This window comes from Aulonocara sp. 'chitande type north' Nkhata Bay, linkage group LG7 (assembly GCF_057382095.1).
Source record: "Aulonocara sp. 'chitande type north' Nkhata Bay isolate Kocher_YH1m ecotype deep benthic linkage group LG7, A_spYH_male_GT1.1, whole genome shotgun sequence".
NCBI classification, from domain to species: Eukaryota; Metazoa; Chordata; class Actinopteri; order Cichliformes; family Cichlidae; genus Aulonocara; species Aulonocara sp. 'chitande type north' Nkhata Bay.
The window spans coordinates 62,505,947-62,525,281 of record NC_141350.1 but is presented as its reverse complement, the minus strand read 5'-3'; the positions used below and the strand labels follow the sequence as shown (position 1 = coordinate 62,525,281).

Genomic DNA, 19,335 nt, shown 5'->3' with positions numbered 1-19,335 from the left:
AGAATGTGAAAAAAAAATCCATGAATCCACATGGTAGGATTTGTAAAGAATTTATTCGTAAATCAGGGTGGAAAATAAGTATTTGGTCAATAACAAAAATACAACTCAATACTTTGTAACATAACCTTTGTTGGCAATAACAGAGGTCAAACGTTTACTATAGGTCTTTACCAGGTTTGCACACACAGTAGCTGGTATTTTGGCCCATTCCTCCATGCAGATCTTCTCGAGAGCAGTGATGTTTTGGGGCTGTCGCCGAGCAACACGGACTTTCAACTCCCGCCACAGATTTTCTATGGGGTTGAGGTCTGGAGACTGGCTAGGCCACTCCAGGACTTTCAAATGCTTCTTACGGAGCCACTCCTTTGTTGCCCGGGCGGTGTGTTTTGGATCATTGTCACGTTGGAAGACCCAGCCTCGTTTCATCTTCAAAGTTCTCACTGATGGAAGGAGGTTTTGGCTCAAAATCTCACGATACATGGCCCCATTCATTCTGTCCTTAACACGGATCAGTCGTCCTGTCCCCTTGGCAGAAAAACAGCCCCATAGCATGATGTTTCCACCCCCATGCGTCACAGTAGGTATGGTGTTCTTGGGATGCAACTCAGTATTCTTCTTCCTCCAAACACGACGAGTTGAGTTTATACCAAAAAGTTCTACTTTGGTTTCATCTGACCACATGACATTCTCCCAATCCTCTGCTGTATCATCCATGTGCTCTCTGGCAAACTTCAGACGGGCCTGGACATGCACTGGCTTCAGCAGCGGAACACGTCTGGCACTGCGGGATTTGATTCCCTGCCGTTGTAGTGTGTTACTGATGGTGACCTTTGTTACTTTGGTCCCAGCTCTCTGCAGGTCATTCACCAGGTCCCCCCGTGTGGTTCTGGGATCTTTGCTCACCGTTCTCATGATCATTTTGACCCCACGGGATGAGATCTTGCGTGGAGCCCCAGATCGAGGGAGATTATCAGTGGTCTTGTATGTCTTCCATTTTCTGATGATTGCTCCCACAGTTGATTTTTTCACACCAAGCTGCTTGCCTATTGTAGATTCACTCTTCCCAGTCTGGTGCAGGTCTACAATACTTTTCCTGGTGTCCTTCGAAAGCTCTTTGGTCTTGGCCTTGGCGGAGTTTGGAGTCTGACTGTTTGAGGCTGTGGACAGGTGTCTTTTATACAGATGATGAGTTCAAACAGGTGCCATTCATACAGGTAATGAGTGGGGGACAGAAAAGCTTCTTACAGAAGACGTTACAGGTCTGTGAGAGCCAGAGATTTTCCTTGTTTGAGGTGACCAAATACTTATTTTCCACCCTGATTTACGAATAAATTCTTTACAAATCCTACCATGTGGATTCATGGATTTTTTTTTCACATTCTGTCTCTCACAGTTGAAGTGTACCTCTGGTGCAAATTACTGACCTCTGTCATCATTTTAAGTGGGGGAACTTGCACAATCGGTGGCTGACTAAATACTTTTTTGCCCCACTGTATGTTAAAATGATTGGTTGTGAAACAGTCAGTTTGTAAGTGTATTTGTTAAACCCACTCGTCTCTGAGAGGACTTGTGGACATCCTCTAACTCCTCGTCTTTATCTTCCAACTCCTTTTGATGGATCTGCTTCATCCTTTCCACCTCTATCTCAAACCGCATGTGGATCTAAAGGACACGGACAAAGACAATGGTGAGGGAAGAAGCAGCAGGGACAGCAATATATTCTGTGTGTGCTGTATCACCTGTTGCTGCTGCTGTATTTTGGCAGTGAGCTTGGTGATTTCCTCTGCTTTCTCATTGACCTGGCTCTCCAGGAGGCGAAGCTGCTTCTTGAGGGCAGGCAGTGACTCTGAGGCAAGGTCAACAGGTAGGCTGAGGTCACGGATCTGAGCACACAGGTCCTCCTTCTGCTTCTGCAGACGGCTAACCTCTGCCTGGCTTTCCTGCACACATCCACACAACACTGGAGTTTCTCACTTTAAGACATTTCATTCTCATGCTCCTTTACAGATTTCATCTTTGTCCACTGGTCAGTGCAGCATCTTGGAAGTTGGCACAGGTTAGTCAGCATGAGCTAGCTCAAGGAGGTTTGGTAGGTTTTGCAATTTGGGATATGATCCAGAACACAATATCATGTAGGAACACAAACACGAAAAATCAAAATGCTGCTAAACCAACTAAACTAAACTATTTCTAACCTTTGGGACCGATGTAACTTTTCTTTGCCACAGCATAGTGATATCACCCTGAAAGTGAGAGTCAGATGCTTTGTAACTTTATCCTTAATCATTTGTTCTTTACTTTTATTTACATGTTCATAATGAAGACAGACATATACATGACAAGCTAATTGTTTCCTCAGCAGCAGGTCAGCCTTCATTCTGTACACATGTAGTGTCCAGGATCAACATTTGGGTCAGATGTGACGTTAACTCCACACAGTTCCTGTAACATAGCTGTCTCAGAGTCATCAACCTACAGTATGGTCTGTTTGATTTGATCAGAGCAACAGCCTATCATGAATTACATGTGACAGCTGTCATTTCCACATTACATTTGAGACTCTGTTCCAGGTTAACCTGTTGAATCAGTCTGTTTTTCTGTTGCACACTTTTGGATACTACTCCATAAAATCACATGTAAATCCACTAAATAATTCTGAAGACTATTTAATATTACATAGAGTCTACAGGTGTATGCAACAAAAGTGGCATCACCATCTGTTTGTGTATTTTGAATCTTCAGTGTAAGCACAGCTGATGCCATTATTTTTTAATGTTGCTTTGTGTTGTTTGTTAAGTCACAAACAACACAGTCCAGAGGTCGGTTTTAGAGGCTATCCAGTCAGGTGAGTTATTAAAAAGCTTAATTGGATTTTAGAGCTGTATAAAAGGGGCGACAAAGACCAAATCAGGATGATTTTTAATGTTGTTAAGCTTTTTAATATGGTACATTTGAGGTTTGATGCTTTTGGCATCTGCACAATTACTGAAGTAACCACAAACACATCATTACATGACATTACTGTGAAATAGCAGAAATCTTTTAATCAGTTCATATAAAAATCTACACACAGTCAACACAGAAGCCAACCCACCTGTTGGCTGCAGCGCAATTTGTATATTTCAGCTCCCAGCGCTGTGTTTTCCTGAAAGGCTTTGTCCTTCTGCTCTCGCTCACACTCAGCTTCCTCCAGAGCCTGAGTCAGCTTGTTATCAAACCTGTATGAACGCATACAAACAGCAGGAGGATTTTGTATTCACTATGATTACACATCATATTTGTAAAGAAGTATATATCGACAATTTTTGGCAGTGTATCACTTTTTGACACATCTCATTTGTTTGATGGCGGGAAAAGTGAAATTAACTTTATTAATTGAACAGGGGGATGTTCTGTGTTCTAGTAGTTGCAATTTCAGCAGAAAAGAAAAGAGACAAAGTCTTGATTCATAGTTAAATCTCCCTAGAATATTAAAGAAAAAGGGGGGAAAGCTAGAAGTTTTTTCCAACAGAAGAAAATAAAACAATAACAATAATATCAGAGGGTCAGAGGAAAATATTTTCTTGGAAGATATAATTATTATTAGTAATAGTAGTAGTAGTAAATAAACTCAGACAAATAATTCCACACAGGCACTCGAAGGAACCGACATTCAGAAACACACGACACAAGATAAAACTAAGGATTATACCAGAAATGCAGAAAAATACAAAGATACACAGCTGCATATTGATATGACAAATCATAATCTTAGCTGATATGAAAGAAAGTTATACAGCGTGGGGTTAAAACAAACCTTCTCTGCTTGCGGTCCAGTTCATGTATGCGGCTCTGCAGACTGTCGGTAAGGACCCGGGCATCCTGAAGGTCAGAGGTCAAATGACGACAGTGACGTTTCACCTCTGTCACACTCCTCCTGGACTGCTCCAGCTGGGCCTGCAATGTCGCCACCTTCACAAAAACAGAGTAACATTACAAATCATAACTTTAGTAATAATAAGTAACTTCAGAAACTAATCACCCATCAGTGCTCTGTTCACCTTTCAGCATCCTGTCTCACCTTGGCATCGAGCTCTTGTCGAGTTTGTCTTTCTGTCTCAAGTTTTTCCTCTGTCTGCTTCAGTCGTCTGCAAACAAATTCCATCTCTGTCTGGCAACACTCCAGCTGCATGACCAGTTCAGTTTCTGCAAGATGTGGAGGAATGGATATGACTTTGTTGGAGTCACTTTATATGTTGTGACATTTCTCTATTTTAACACTAGATTTCATGTGTGATAAAATAAGATATTTATGAATAATTTGATTCATTTTTTGAGTTTTGCAGATTGTTCTTTTGGTGAGTTCAAATCAAATGGTAAATGGAATGGTACTTATATAACACCTGTTAGTCAATATGAACACTCAAACTCCTTTCTACTATACAGTGGGGCAAAAAAGTATTTAGTCAGCCACCGATTGTGCAAATTCCCCCACTTAAAATGATGACAGAGGTCAGTAATTTGCACCAGAGGTACACTTCAACTGTGAGAGACAGAATGTGAAAAAAAAATCCATGAATTCACATGGTAGGATTTGTAAAGAATTTACAAATCCTACCATGGACAACTCTTTACCTGTCACTGCTCCTCTCTGACTCTCCTTAGCCTGAGCTTTCTGCTTCTCCTCCTCCAGCTGCTTCTCCAGGGTCTCCATGGTCACTTTACACTGATCTAGGCGAGCCTATAGTTAAAAAAGTACCGAGGTAAGTAACAGGACTTGTAAACTGAGTAACAAGTAACAGGATTTTTTTGTCTTACCTGCAGGTCTTTGTTCTCCCTGCTGAGTCGAAGTCTCTCTGCCCTCTCCACATCTAGAGCCTGGCCCACGGCATCGCCGCGGAAACGCTCATCACTCAGTTCAGATGTCACAGCTGTAACCTGCACATAGATCACAACATGAGTTTGTTTGTGTGCATGTGTGCGTGTGTGTGTGTGTGTGTATAGGTGTGTCTGTGTGAGAATACAAACCTTGGTTTCCAGGCTGTCTGCAGTCTGCCTCAGCTCATTTCTCTCCTTCTCTGATTTCTCTAGGCGTCGTCTCAGAACTGATATTTCATCCTGACAAAAATGGCAAAATAGAAAACTCACTGTGACTGAAACATCATTGTGATTATTATCACTGTACACTCGTTCATTGAAACCAAAATCCACCTATTAGATGCTGGCACTGCTACAGCTCACTGAACTTCCATTATGAACACTACGCAGCCTTATAATTGTTCTTCTTGTCTCGAGTGCACAAAAATATAGCTTCAAAAACAATTCAGACAGCGTTGGTACTTTGTCATTTAAGATGGACTGCTTAATTACTTTGCATGAAATTAAAACCACAGGCATGTACGTTTAAGTCAACGATTATAGCAATAGAAGCTCGAGTTATAAATTGTTGCGTCTATTCTAACTAAGAGAGAACCCACAGCAACTTTTGCTCACAACGAAAAGATGTAATTATGTTTACTGAGCCTTGAGGCACGGCTAGGCAGTTTTCATATGTAAAATTGATAAATGTACACATTTATAAGACTGGAATAATCAACCAGCCTATGAGTGTTGCAGTTTCTCAATCATAACCACCACTTGCTTCATAAGAGGACTTCACTAACCAGCAGTGTTGGGACTAACGCGTTATTAAGTAACGCGTTACAGTAACTACGTTATTATTGTGGTAACGAGCACGGTAACTAGTTATTATGCCAAAATCAGGAACGCGTTAGTCGTTACTGGGATTTAGATAGGGTCGTTACTCGTTACTTCGTGTGGTGGCTATCGCGGAGCTTCCACAGATTCAGTAACATTATGATGAAGGATGAAGGATGAAGGAAAGGGGACGCAGAAGGAAAAGAGACCCGAGGCGGCCGCCGGTCCAAGTGTGAACTGAACTTCAGGTAAGAAGTTATGACCTGCAGTCTCTCTGGGTCAGATATAAACCAAGTTTAGGTGGAGTTTATTTTCGTTATTCTGACTTTTTCCGTACTGCGTGCTAGCTAGCATGACGGAGTTTCTATACAGCTGGGTGGTGCTATGAAGTTAATGATGTTTAACTTTATTTTGTTCATAAGTTATTAGAGTTGTCAACCGTCCTGTCTGGTATTCAGAGAAAATATTACGCGTTTCTTATTGAGGTGAAAAGAAACAGTTTGTCCCGTAATTCAGCTACAATGGAAAAGGCACAAAGCTGCAGTTATTCTGTGTCTTTGCTGCACAGCTGCCTCTTCTTCTCTCATTCTCCCCCTCCCTCTCCCGTTTCTACTTCAATCATGAAACTGATCAGTGATCAGCTGATCGGCTCTCTTGTTTGTTTATCGCTCACTTTGCGCCGAAAGAGGAAACCAGCGGATGTCGCGCTAAACAACAGCTGCACTTTTAAGCTTGATCAGCTGTTGTTAGAATTTATTTAATATTAATTTCTACTATCAGCTGATGTTTGCTGGAGCCACAGCTGCAAAAAAGCTGCTGGTCATGATATGGTTTGGTTATCTGGTGAGAGGGAAACATGAAGATGAATCCAGGAGATGTCCTTACTGAATCATCAGAGCTGAACAGGTGATGGAGAAACAGGTTTACCTTTTAGGTGACATGAATGAGTTGAAGGGAAGTTATGAACTGTTTCTGAGAGACAAATAACCCCAGGATCCTTTTTTAGGTAGCTGACAGCTGGTAACTGTGCAGGGGCGGGTCTAGCAAAGTTTTGCCAGGGGGGCATGTAGGGCATTAACAGGGAGAGGTGGGCGCAAAGAAATACTTTTCTTTCTTATTCTCATTTCAAATGTCTAGCTTTTAAAAAATAATTATCTGAATCTTACAACAAACGATTGATAGATTGATGCATATATACCATCAGAACAGTGTACATCACTGTCACAATAGTGTTTATTTTCATTCAAAGGCTTTATGATTTTTCCTATAATGGTGGGCCGGTCTCTAGTCAAAATGCCCGGGCCAATTTTCTGTCCCAGTCCAGCCCTGTATGCAGCTCATCTGCAGTCTGGTGTTACCTACATCTTCCTATTCAGAAGGCAGAATTTCCGAGTTCTGAGTACAATCGAAAGCACCACGACTGCAGTTTTTGTGTTGGATGTAAAAGGCGCACATGACGCTGTGACGTAGGCTAGAATCATGGAAGCAGTCAATGACGGTCCAGGCGTGGGATTTCTCTTGTGGAAATATGCACATTATCGTTTCCTTTCTATTGGTAGGTGGCACAGTGCACTGTGGCAAGTAAGCAAGCTAGAAGACTGGCAAAGTTATGGAAGCAACACATTAACAAGAGAATTCTGAGTAAAACCAAAGTTACTTTCCCTAGTAACTAGTTACTTTGAAAGTAACGAGTAACTTGAAGTAACTGAGTTACTTTTGAGAGAAGTAACTAGTAATGTAACTAAGTTACTATTTTAAAGTAACTTACCCAACACTGCTAACCAGTGACTCCAAAGTGGCAATGTTCATCATTACATACAGTCTGTACAGACCCTGGATATTTCACTTTACTCTCACAGTGGTGTGTACCTTTTACTAGGCCAAATGGTCATGGCACTTTATGCTGAAAATATAATCTGCTCCTGGGCAGTGACGATGAAGACAAAAGTCCGACATGGCAAAAAGCACCACCTACTGATCAGTCCTGGAAATTGCTGGGAAAAGTCGATTCACCCACACAGAGCAGGACATGACTTTACCTTGTGTAATCTTCTCTTAATGTTCTCAAAAACATTGTTTTGGTCTCATATACTATATTTCAATGTATGTTTGCACATGTTTCAATACATTGGTGCACTCCTTCCCCTTTTTTTCCTATCAAAATATAAAATAATTAATAGTGAGGCAAGATTTTTGCAAGTACTTTCTGCTCACTTGCCATTTCATTGCATTACAGTTAAATAAGACTAACATATAAGAAAAAATACAATAACACATTAACACAGCTCTAAGCAAATCCACAGTGGTGTTAAGGACATCGCCTTGTAAGAGTCCCACATAGTTTCCACCTTGTGGTATTCTGCGAACATTTAGTGAAGCACCGATACAGTGTATAGGATATTCCATCCAGGACGCTACAATACATGAAGACATTTGTCACTTTGTGCATTACAGTGTCATCTGAATGTTGCCAAAAAATGCTTTGCTACCTTCCAACAAACGCATTATCTAACCCTCTGTCTTTCCCTGATAAGAATGAGCTAGAAAGTTTACAGCAGAAACTATTGTACTTTGCAATGTTAATAAGTTGATATTCTAAGATTTGTAAGCTATTTACCAGATTAAGATGCTTTTATATTTGTCCATTTAACTCCTAAAGCTAAAAGATTAATGCTAATACATATATATACATTTAAGAAACATATTACTAAAATACACATGTATACGTTTGCCTTAATTTGGAGACATTGAGCAAGAAAATCAATCACTCAGTCTTCATTTGTTTCATCTAAATCTCTGCAAAAAAGCAAATACATTTTTTCACAAAGTGTTTGAACACCTTCTGATAATTGTGATCATGTACCTCTTTGGCCCTGAGCCTCTCATTATCCATGTTGACATCAAGGAGAGGACGCACACTGCAGAAAAGTTTCCACCAACTCCACTTGGACACGACCCTGAGAGCCCGAAGGTTCCTCTGCAGACAACTCACTGCCATCTGCTGCACCTGGAGACAGACGGGCACATGCACACGCACACACACACACACAAACACACACACACACACACAATGTGTGAGTTTAACCTACAGCTGAGCTCAGTCTCCTTTTAAAGCGACAGATAAAACCATTAAATGCCATTGCAACAAAATGTAAAAAAATATAAATAAAAAAGTTTCATTGAGACCTGAATCAACACATTCATTTTAAAGTGATATTACCTTAAACTGAAATACTATTATACTAGTACAATAATTTATGCAATAACTAGTGAAAATGTATGATTACTTGCTAAGGTCAAAGGTCAAGGAGTGCAAAGCATCCATAAAAAAAGAAACACATAAAAACTGTAAAAGATAAAGCAGACACAAAGAGACTCAAAGTGATCACAAGGAGATGCAAAACAACCACACAAATCATAAAACACTTCCAGTAATGCAAAATGACCGACAAGACACACAAACAGCTACTAAAAAAGGAAAAAACACCAAGAGAGATAAAAAAAAATTAAAACACATGAAGAGCAAAGAAAACAAATAAACAACTCCCATCTAAAACCACCATGCAAAGCATAACACCGCTACATAAATGCAAAATGACCACAAAGAAGTACAACCTATGAAAAGAAAAAACACAAAAAGAAAGTGCAAAAAAAGGCACCACAAAAAGTTTGAAAACAACAACTCTCAAAAAGAAACAAAAGTTGTAAAGTTAAAGGAAATGCTAACAGCTGCATTTAAAATACATGATGTACAATTTTTTCTACTGGTAAAGTCAAAGCTCCTGTTTGTGTTCATGTATATATTAAAAATATCTCACTGGGCACTTATGGCTACCAATTGGAAATTTGGCGGTTCGATTAGTCAGTAGTAGGAATCGAGAACCTGTTCTTATAGAGAACAGTAGTCCAGTTCTTTGGAATTGTTAGTCAGCTTACTTATTGATGACACTTATTGGTTCTTGCGCTCGCACTACAATCAGTTGATTTAAGTTCATGAGTCGGAGGAAGAAAATAGTGCCGCAGTCTACACCGTAGATAAGGACATTACTTTTATTTATATTGCACAAAAGGACAAGCGTGCAATGTTCAAACTGCATCCAGGACAGAAACAGACACATTATGTTTGCGCTATAAGCGCTTTGGGGTCCTTGGGGACTGAGTAAAGCGCTATACAAATGCAGGCCAGGCCATGTTGCTAAGTGCTAACATGCGCAGACAGCATACTAACACTAAGCTAGCCAAGAGCCCAGAATGATATTAAAGCTGAGTGAATGCCAACCCAAGCCCAGCACCCAGTCCTGTTGGCTTTGTGTTCTACTCAGAGAGGTTTTGTGTAATTTCTTTGATATGCTCTTTAGCGATGGTGGTGACACTCAAAGGGGAGCCAATGAGAAATTCGTATCAATTCCATCAATTCCCAGTCAGCAGTGCAGAAGGCAAGCTCACAGAGACATAAGTACCTTGAGTTTGCGATATTTCTGACGGGCAAGATGTCCCAAACAGGCAGCCTGTAGGTGGACCAGCCAACCAGTGACCTGCTTCTCCCTCTGCTGCTCCAGATAGCACAACACACCTCGCTTCATAAACACCTAACGCACAACGGGGGGAAAAAATGTATGAGCCATATCAGCACGAAATAAATTCAGCTGTTCGAGTACAAACATGTTCTTACCCGGCTGGCACCCACGAGGATGCTCTTTTTATCCACATCCAATTCAACCAGCAGCTCTTCCACTGCCTGACACATAAGCAAACACAAAAAAGATGTTTACATGACATGATGCTGAACAAGAAAGGGAGCTGCTGCCATGTGCCATCTGACCTTTCTCTCATCGTGGCTGACAAACACTGAAGCGTAACGTTTCATGACTGAAGGAGCGAGAGCCTGGAAATGACACCTGAAATCCCCCAGAGTCATGTGCTCTGAATAACCTGCAGACAAACATGGCCACAGATTGATTTTTTAATTTGCATCAGGAATATTTGGAAAAAGGGCGAGAACATATATATATATATATATATATATATATATATACAGGTATGTGTGTGTGTCTCTGTGTGTGAAAAAAAAACCCACTCGGGGGGTCTTGATCCTTCAAGTTTTACTCTCTCTCTCAGCTATGATCCTATCTCTCAGGTCAGTCACTCTCGCACTCAACACCTTCAACGCACCTGTTGTTCTTGGGTACCAAGCCCCAAGAACAACAGTTGTGTGGGGATAATGACTTCTCCCCCCTGACGTGATGTCAGGTTTTGTGTTCACCTTGTCAGTCTCTAGTTGTGATAGGAGTTGTTTCTTCCAGATATCGGAATACCAAGCTGCTAGTTGTTTTGCCATTAATGTATATGTTGGGTGTCATAGATTCCAAATAATAGATGTGATTTACTCTGAAAGATAACATATTTTACTTGCAGAATATTTGCCTTTTAAACATGTACAACAGAACAATAACCCTAACCCTAGAATGGTCACTAATAGCTTTGTACTTGGTTTACACACAGTGTTACAGCTTGAAATATTAATGCATGAGCATGCATACCTATGCGGTATAGCTGCAGAGCTGACAGGATCTGTGTGGAGTGCAGTTGCACCCTGAGGGCTGGGATGTCAAAACTTCCATTGTCAGTCTTTGCACTGACACACTGCAGAAACACTGGCCTGGCTCGACGGATCAGATTGATAAGAGCATCCTGCATGGTGGGAAAAGCAGCAAAGAGGGAAGGAATCCAGTTACACTACAGAAATAGATGAGGATTTGATAGTGAATGCTCTGGAAACTTACTGCCTGGAGTTTTACTGCAATACACTGGGAGTGTCTGCGTATCGCTGCCATTCCCCCACTGAATGTCTTCCTGATGGTGCCATTCCTCTGCAAAGAGCGCTGGCTGCCACCCTCTAGTCCCCCCAGAGCCCGACACAGGGGGGGCAGAGAAATTCTTGGGGTGAACATGGCTTTCACAACCCCTCTGGGGAGGGCAGAGACACACTATCACAGGATGTCAAAAACATGTTTTTAACATCACTACAAGTGTGTAGCTGGTATGTGCTGTGAGTAAATGAATCATGCATGGATGAACCACACTTGTTCATACCTACTAATTAACAGTTGTTAATTACTTCATCAACGGTATATGGGCAGTCTGTTCCATGAAGTCATATAAAAACTTTCTGGGCAAGGAATTCCCAAAGTCCTGGAGCAGTGCTTCATGGTTCCTGAGATGAATATCTGTGCTCACTGCTACTTTTTAAAATGGTTTCTTAGCAAGAAAGTGTCCAGATGGAGAAGTTATTAAAAACATTCCCCTTATCTAGATTTTCTTTCTTCTGTGCTGCCAAAACACCTGAATTTGTTTCCCTAAGGTTAATAAAAACTTTTCTTATCTCAGTTTAATCTAATTTAAACACAGTACAACTATGTGCATATGTTCAGTTTAAACACCAATATTAAAAGGAGACAGTAGCTTCTGAAAGAGGAAAGGAAACCTGTTCCTTTTACAGGGTCACAATAATTAGTTTTAGTTGGATATACAGACTTTTGACCATTTAATGACATCTAACACACCCTTTAACTGTTTGAAAGGCTTTCACCACTCTTTTAGTAAAATATTTTCCCAGGGCCATTTGCCAACTGGAGCCTACTAGAAGATATTCATTTAGACACGGCATCCTTGTGGGGCAGCCCCCAGGCCTCTGACTTACACAGTGGAGTTTTGGAGCAGACAGATGGTGTTCAGAGCAGATGGGTTGTTCTGGATGAGGCTGAACCATCCAGCCAGATCGTATCGGACAGGATCAGACCCCATCAGGTGCTTCACCTCACACTGCAGCAGCTGCTCACACTGTCGCACTGCAAGGACAAACAAACACAATTAATTCATCTTCTTTAAGTTATATGGCGCTCAAGTTTTCACTAGCAGTGTATTTTTTTACCCATGTTGCTGTAATACTGGCACACTCTTTCCACGGCCCTGTTTTCACAAGAGGCTGGCGTCACCATCTCCTCATCCAGAACCCATAAAAGACCTCTGCGGTCTTCATCTGCTGCGCGGACCTGAAACAAACACACACACACACACACGTACGTTTCAAGCATACATTGGGTTAAAGCATGATGATTTTCTATTGGTCAGATGGAGGATACAATGAAAAGTGAAGTAGAAAAACATTTTTATGCTAAAAGTCACAGTACATGTCATTTCTTGAACAAGATAAATGCTGGCAAACGAGCACTGTTCTTCTGGCTTCTTTTAAGGGGAGTAGTAAGGACAGACTGTAATAATAATGACAAGGAGGAAAAGTATTGGTGCGCCTCTCAGGCTACATAACCTCCAGTTGTAGGTGCTGCTGGTGAAACTATTCCCTCTGTTAATAATCGAACCCAACTCAGACAAGTTTGTCAACTTTTGATAAACTGTTATTTGGGTTGTTGCAGCAGGGCAGGGGATGATTTTAGGTAAAACTAGAAGTCTCACAAGCCTCGTAGTCTCATGCGTTCAAGACAGAAGTTATTTCTGGAGTCTCTAGAGCTGTTATCATATAACATTATACGTCAGAAATTTAAATGAGACAACTTTAAGATTCCTGCGTAAAGTTGGAAACATCAAACTCCTGGTAAGATGTCATGGCTGTTATCCTCATGCTCACATTTACGTCTTTTTACGTCACATTGCTGCGTACCTGTGGAGGTGGCTGGTCAATGGCAGAGACCACCTCGGCCGGGCTGGTCTCTGGACATTCAAACTCCACGTGGATCTTCTCCTGCAGCAGACAAAACATAAAGTCGTTCCGGCAAATGTATTTTTCTCACCTATGTACTTTTCTCACTCAGTAATAATCGGTTTAACTCATTTTTGTGTGTCATTTTCATCAAATCGGAACATATTTGTTGTAGATCTAACAATTGTATTGGTTTAATCTCAGTGAAATTGCCTCTTTTGTTAATCTTTCATCTTTGACAGACATGCATCACGACTATGAAGATATCCTAAAGATATTAGCATACTCAGTGAAAACCAGTTAGGGCTTAAGTTCAGGGGGTAAAACTGGTACTCTTTTGTTAAAGCTGGTGTTAGTAAAGGCTGAGCAGAAAGGATCCTGGACACATTCCAGTGTGGCTGACATTTTAAAATTGCTGTGTGTGAATCCCATTCTGGCCACTTGCACATGTGAGAAACAGATCTCTTCTGGTCTGCAATTCTGTTTTTTAATGTGTGTAATTGTTATACAGATTGTTATTTTATTGATTTTCTTGTGTTTTAAAGCTCCAAAGAGGGATTGGCTATGAAAACTCTCACTCGGACCGTAAGTGCTGTTGCCTGTAAGCTGAACATGAACCAGTGCTGTATACTGGTACACAAGAGAGGGCAGCAAAACAGAGGCAAAAGTTATGGCATCAGGTTCTCAAACACAATAATTGGGTCACAAGATAACAGACTAAAACATAAACAAGTAAAACAAAGATGACAGAGTCTGTTAAAGGCAGAGAGTCTGTTCCAGTTAAGGATGGGAATCGTAGTAAGTTTGCCTGCCTGTCGATACATCTTATCGGTTCTTGCACTCTTGGTACAATCAGCTGATTTCAGCTTGTGTGTCGGAGTAGGAAAATAGTGGTGCACTTTTATTTTTAAATACGGTGCTGTTTGGTCTGTGTAGAATAATAACTTGGTAATCAACGCCTGTATTTACAGTATTTTATCTGAAAATTTTTTTTTTTTTTTGCGAATTTTTCAAAGGAAAGGCCCATGTGATTTCTGTCATCATTTGCTGTATTTTCCTTTATTGTTTTAGATGAGTTATTGATTAAACTGAATCTCTTTAAGGTTTTGTCAATAGAATGATTCATTGAAAAACTTGAAACTTGAAAAACAGTGCATGTGATTCAACGTTCTGATCGGTGTCTCAATGTTAGAGTCAAAACCAGCAATTCCAACCTCATGACCTCAATAAAGAAGTCAGAGGGATATTATAAGCAATTAGGATCTTCCTGGGATCATGAATGTCTACATAAAACTTTATTTATCCTGTATGTACTCATTATTTTTACAGCATCGATCTTCTTTCAAGTCCTTCCTTTTGGGAAGCACCTTCAGCAGATCATCTGCCTCCATCTCACCCTGTCCCAGCGTCCTCTATCACACCGAACCTCTGTATGTCCTCTTTCACTACGTCCATGGATCTTCTCTGTCATCTTCCTCTTTTGCTCCTGCCTAGCAGCTCCATCTTCATCATCCTTTGTCTAATATATCCACTATCTCTCATCAGCATATGCTCCATTCATCTCAGCCTCACCTCTCTGAATCTGAACTCCTGATTTTTAGTCCTGTCCATCTCACTCCCTTCCAATGAACTGAACATCTTCAGCTCTGCCACCTCATTTGCAAACCATACATCACAGCAGGTCTCACTACCATCTACCATCTCACTACTACAAACTTTCCATTTAGCTCTTGCTGCTATCCTTCTGTCACAAATCATCCCTGACACTTGCCTTCACCCATTCCACCCTGCTTGGGCTCTTCACCTTTCTTGTGCACTGTTTGTTGCTTTGGGTGGTTGATCTCACATATTTAAACTCATCTGCCTTCAGTATCTCTGCTTCTTGCATTTTCACCTGTCCGTCTGTCTCCCTCTCATTCACACACACATATTCTGTCTTCCTTTAACTGACTTTCATTACTCTTCTCTCCAGAGCATACCTCCACCTCTTCAGGCTCTCTTCCACCTGCTCCTTACTCTTGCTGGAGATGCTAATGTCATCTGCAGACATTATAGGTCACAGATACCTATCGCCACCTTGAACCCATCTGTCACTTGTACCAGGCACCTCATCACTGCCTCTCCATCCTCATACATGTCCTGGACCACCCTCACATACTTGTCTGTACCTCCTGACTTCCTCACATTGTCACAGTCCCTCTATCATGTCTGATATCCTCTGTACTTCATCAATGCTCTCAAAGCAAACATCACATCTGTAGTGTTTTTTCTCAGCATGAGGTCATACTGCTGCTCACTGACCATCACCTCTCTTGTTGACCTAGCTTCAACAAGTCTTTACTACATCTTCATGGTATGGCTCATCAACTTTATCCCTCTGCAGTTACTACAACTCTGCACACTAGTCTTGTTCTTCACAATCTGTACTAGTACACCTCTTCTCCACTCCCCAGGCATCCCCTCACTCTTCACGATTTTGTTAAACAGACTAGTCAAAAAGTCCACTGCCCTCTCTCCCAGACATCCCTATACCTGCACAGGTATGTCATTTGGACCAACCTATTCTCTTCACATTTTCCCAAACGTCCTTCTTACTAATCGTCTGCACTTCCTGATTCACTAACTGTCCCCATCAATCCTCCTGTCTCGTTTTCTACATTCATCAGCACCTAAAAGTGCTCCGTCCAGAAACTGAGTTTTTATGTGTAAGTGTGCATTACTCACAGAAGATGATCACTCAGCTTGAAAGATGTAACTGTACACTGAGTTACCTGAGCGTATCTCTCGAGTGTATGTGTGAACGTATGTGAGTGGTAATGCTCCAGCAGCCTCTCTTGTAGGTAATTGTGGCAGAACTCGGACCAGCTGGCTCCTCTCTCCTCTGCTGAGTGTCGTGGGTTCCTCAGGCCTGGCGTGTCCACCACCATCACAGAGGCTAGCATCAGCTGCTGACTGCTCAGCGCCCTGCCCACAAAACACAGCCTGATTGAGTTTTACAGTTCTTTATATGTTTGTTCTTCATTCACATATCTGATGCATGAATATACAGTAGAGGGAAGGATGATCATGTGATAAGGCCCCCCTCAGTAGCGTGGTAATTACACAAAACAACAGGCGGCTGCTATAAGCACATGAAGCTGGAAACAGAAGTACAGATCAATGCGTCAGACTGTCTGCAAACTTTGTAAATGGTACACACAGATGTAGCTTGAGAAAAAGAAAGCAACATTAGCTCCTCTTATTTATTTCCCCTCATTTTCAACTCCAGGTGTTCAAACATTTGGACTTCTGTGTTCGAAGCCTTCCTTATAATCTCATATCGAGCCATTAGGCAACCCCTCAATGAAACGAGCAGTCAGTTTTAATGTTCTTTAAAAGCCAGCTGTCTTCTTACTGGCTGCTCTCAAAAATAGAAGGTTTTGAACAGTGGGCATTAGTGGTCCTGAGCCTGAAATCATCATATTAGGGATATCCCTTCGTTGTCACATCATACAGAGTAGAAGAGTAGAAAAGTGATCAGAAATTGAGTTTTCAGACTCAGATTGATTGCAGGGTAATTTGGGCCATGTTTAATATAGTCTTCAATCACTGTAGCAGAAAATATATTAAAGATAATAAGAAAAAGCACAGTAAGCCATCGTAAAGCAAAGTCTAAAGTCATGAAGCCTTGTTAGGCAGCAGTTATGAAGGCAGACTGAGAGCTTGTGATGAGGCTGTGGATCGTGTATTTAATGAGATGCATCCAGACCTGTTGATGAGTGACACGATGGCAGTGAAGAGCTCTTCATAAAGTCCAGCAGCCATTCCATTGAGGCACTGAGCAGCTGTTAGCCTCGGACCTGCGCACAACAAAGTGAATAAGGACACACTTTTCTACTCGCGTTGTTTAATGTTCTCCTTTATCCTTAAAGGCTTTATCAGGATAAATCCACTCCTACAGCACGTTGTCCTTTCTCTAAAAATGCAACTCAAAGAAAATCTGGAACCTCTGAGAGGTTAAAGCAGGTATCTTTTATCCCTGCTTTTTGGGGCCTCTGAGCTTTTTTTTTAGAAGTTAAGCAGGGCTATGATAGCCCTTTGGCTAAGTCTTGAGAGGCTTCGTGTCAGCTCTCACACTAGAAAGTCAACAAATGCTACAAGTAAAATATAGGTAGGCACCCATTCAAAATTCAGAGCAACTGAATGTGACTTCAGCTCTGTGCGTCTCCAATATCACAGGTCACCACTTCATTTAATTTTATTTGTCACTGATGACCTTTTGGTGACATTTGTCACAGTCTGAGCAACAAACTGCTCCTGTGTTGTTGGGTAGATTATTCACGGACTAATCAGCTCTGCTGATCGTATCTTTTGGCTGAAGGAAAGATGTTTGGGTGGTGGAAAGGCAATGAGGCTTACATGAGTAGCTTTAATTCTGTGAATTCTTTGCAGTGCTGATGTGTTATATTGTACTGACCACCAAAGATCCCATTCTATAAACACCAGTTCATATGCCAGATGGTGCCACACATTAGCTCTTGTAACAAGATGCTTGAAGTTGTCACTGGATCAGAAAATGGTAAAGTTCCCTCTAAACAATCAAAACTGTTGGAGAATAGTGAGCTGTGTTTAGTTGGAGTCCGCACTGATGGCCTTTATTGTTCAACATAGCAGTAAGCTGAATAATGAAATATCAAACAAATTATAAATGAAAAATTGTAACCACTAAAATATATTAATGAAGCAATCTCCCTATTCACTTCCATGAGCTTTGTTTTGTTTTTTTTGTAATGATCAGCAGAGATTGAAAGCACTGATAGTGTGCAACAGGATCCTCAAACACTCTCTAAACTTTCCGCTGCTGTTTTTCACATGCTGGCTTTAGTGTGTGCACATCTCACCTTCCTCCGATTCTGCGGCACCGCTCCTCTCTCTGCTGCCCCCGGTGGCCCTCTGCAGAAGCTGTTGAAGGTGATGTTTGAATACTGCTGTGTGCAGATCATCACCTTCACATCCAAGCACACTACTTGCCCTCTCAGCACTGTCAAAGTTCATAAACTGCCTCCTGCCCACTGCACAACCAAAGGGAAAACTCAAAGAGGATGTGATTATGACAGCATGCACTGAACATTAGTGATGGTCGGCTCAGCAATGAGTGAGAAATTTAAAGTAACTGGATCGGAGGTGGAGTGTTAGCTCGACACTATCAGGCTTTCCTAAAGAGAATCACTCTGTGTCTTGGGGTCAGTGTCTTGTCCAAGCCAGGGATCGAACGAGCAACCTTCCCATGGTTCTACCTCCTGAGCTACAGACAGGAGGTGTGTGTGTATGAGAGTGTGTAGTAACACTGTGTGACTCACAGTGAATCACTATGTTACCTTTACAGGCCCCAGCAGCTCCCAGATGGTAAATACCAGCCAGAACATGCCATATCGCCTTCTGCTCGCCGGGTGAGAAGCCCAGTGTTTCCATGGCACTCAGCAGCTTTGTGAAAGCAATAGATGCACGCTGTTTCTCCTCCACCTAAGAACAGTAAGAAAGGGAGAGGGGACAGTCTGTCTTTTCTGTTTTTGACAGCCAGATAATTAAATGAGGTGAGGGAACAGCTGAGTCACATCTTTCCATCTTATCTCCAATCACAGTCTAACTCTTTTTCCATGTGGTTTGACCACTTCACTTTCTATGTTTTGGCTCATTTTTCCATTTATATTACCTCAGAGCCTCATACTCACACAAGCATGCTGGGCAAAGGGACACCCAGAACTTTGAACTGAAGCAGAAGTGTTGGTCAATCTTCTAAATTAGAATTGTTCATTCACTGACTTCTGTCATTGTGTCAAATGCAGCGACCCCATCCAAATACGGTTAGTGAATGCTTGTGTCCCTATTTAGTTTTTCTCAGCTACCACACAAAGTACAGATTTATGATCTACAGGGATACAAAAGGGTTAGTTTTGTTGACT

The 19,335-nt window shown here is 41.4% G+C and overlaps 1 protein-coding gene across 5 annotated transcripts in view; it reads right to left on the bottom strand.

Annotated features, from left to right (window-relative positions):
• myo18b (myosin XVIIIB) overlaps positions 1-19,335 on the bottom strand; it is a 71,194-nt gene that overhangs the window by 36,177 nt on the left and 15,682 nt on the right. For all 5 annotated transcript variants that reach the window (XM_086301847.1, XM_086301842.1, XM_086301843.1 and 2 more), the window contains 21 exons: positions 18,751-18,895; positions 18,274-18,444; positions 17,142-17,232; positions 16,165-16,357; positions 13,355-13,435; positions 12,608-12,728; positions 12,377-12,524; positions 11,460-11,643; positions 11,217-11,367; positions 10,499-10,608; positions 10,349-10,414; positions 10,137-10,265; positions 8,540-8,683; positions 5,008-5,097; positions 4,798-4,917; positions 4,615-4,720; positions 4,061-4,185; positions 3,797-3,951; positions 3,095-3,218; positions 1,740-1,940; positions 1,552-1,662 (listed from right to left, as the gene is read on the bottom strand). In XM_086301847.1, coding sequence (XP_086157973.1) covers positions 1,552-1,662; positions 1,740-1,940; positions 3,095-3,218; positions 3,797-3,951; positions 4,061-4,185; positions 4,615-4,720; positions 4,798-4,917; positions 5,008-5,097; positions 8,540-8,683; positions 10,137-10,265; positions 10,349-10,414; positions 10,499-10,608; positions 11,217-11,367; positions 11,460-11,643; positions 12,377-12,524; positions 12,608-12,728; positions 13,355-13,435; positions 16,165-16,357; positions 17,142-17,232; positions 18,274-18,444; positions 18,751-18,895 — 2,766 coding nt within the window. The remainder of the gene's footprint in view (positions 1-1,551; positions 1,663-1,739; positions 1,941-3,094; positions 3,219-3,796; positions 3,952-4,060; positions 4,186-4,614; positions 4,721-4,797; positions 4,918-5,007; positions 5,098-8,539; positions 8,684-10,136; positions 10,266-10,348; positions 10,415-10,498; positions 10,609-11,216; positions 11,368-11,459; positions 11,644-12,376; positions 12,525-12,607; positions 12,729-13,354; positions 13,436-16,164; positions 16,358-17,141; positions 17,233-18,273; positions 18,445-18,750; positions 18,896-19,335) is intronic.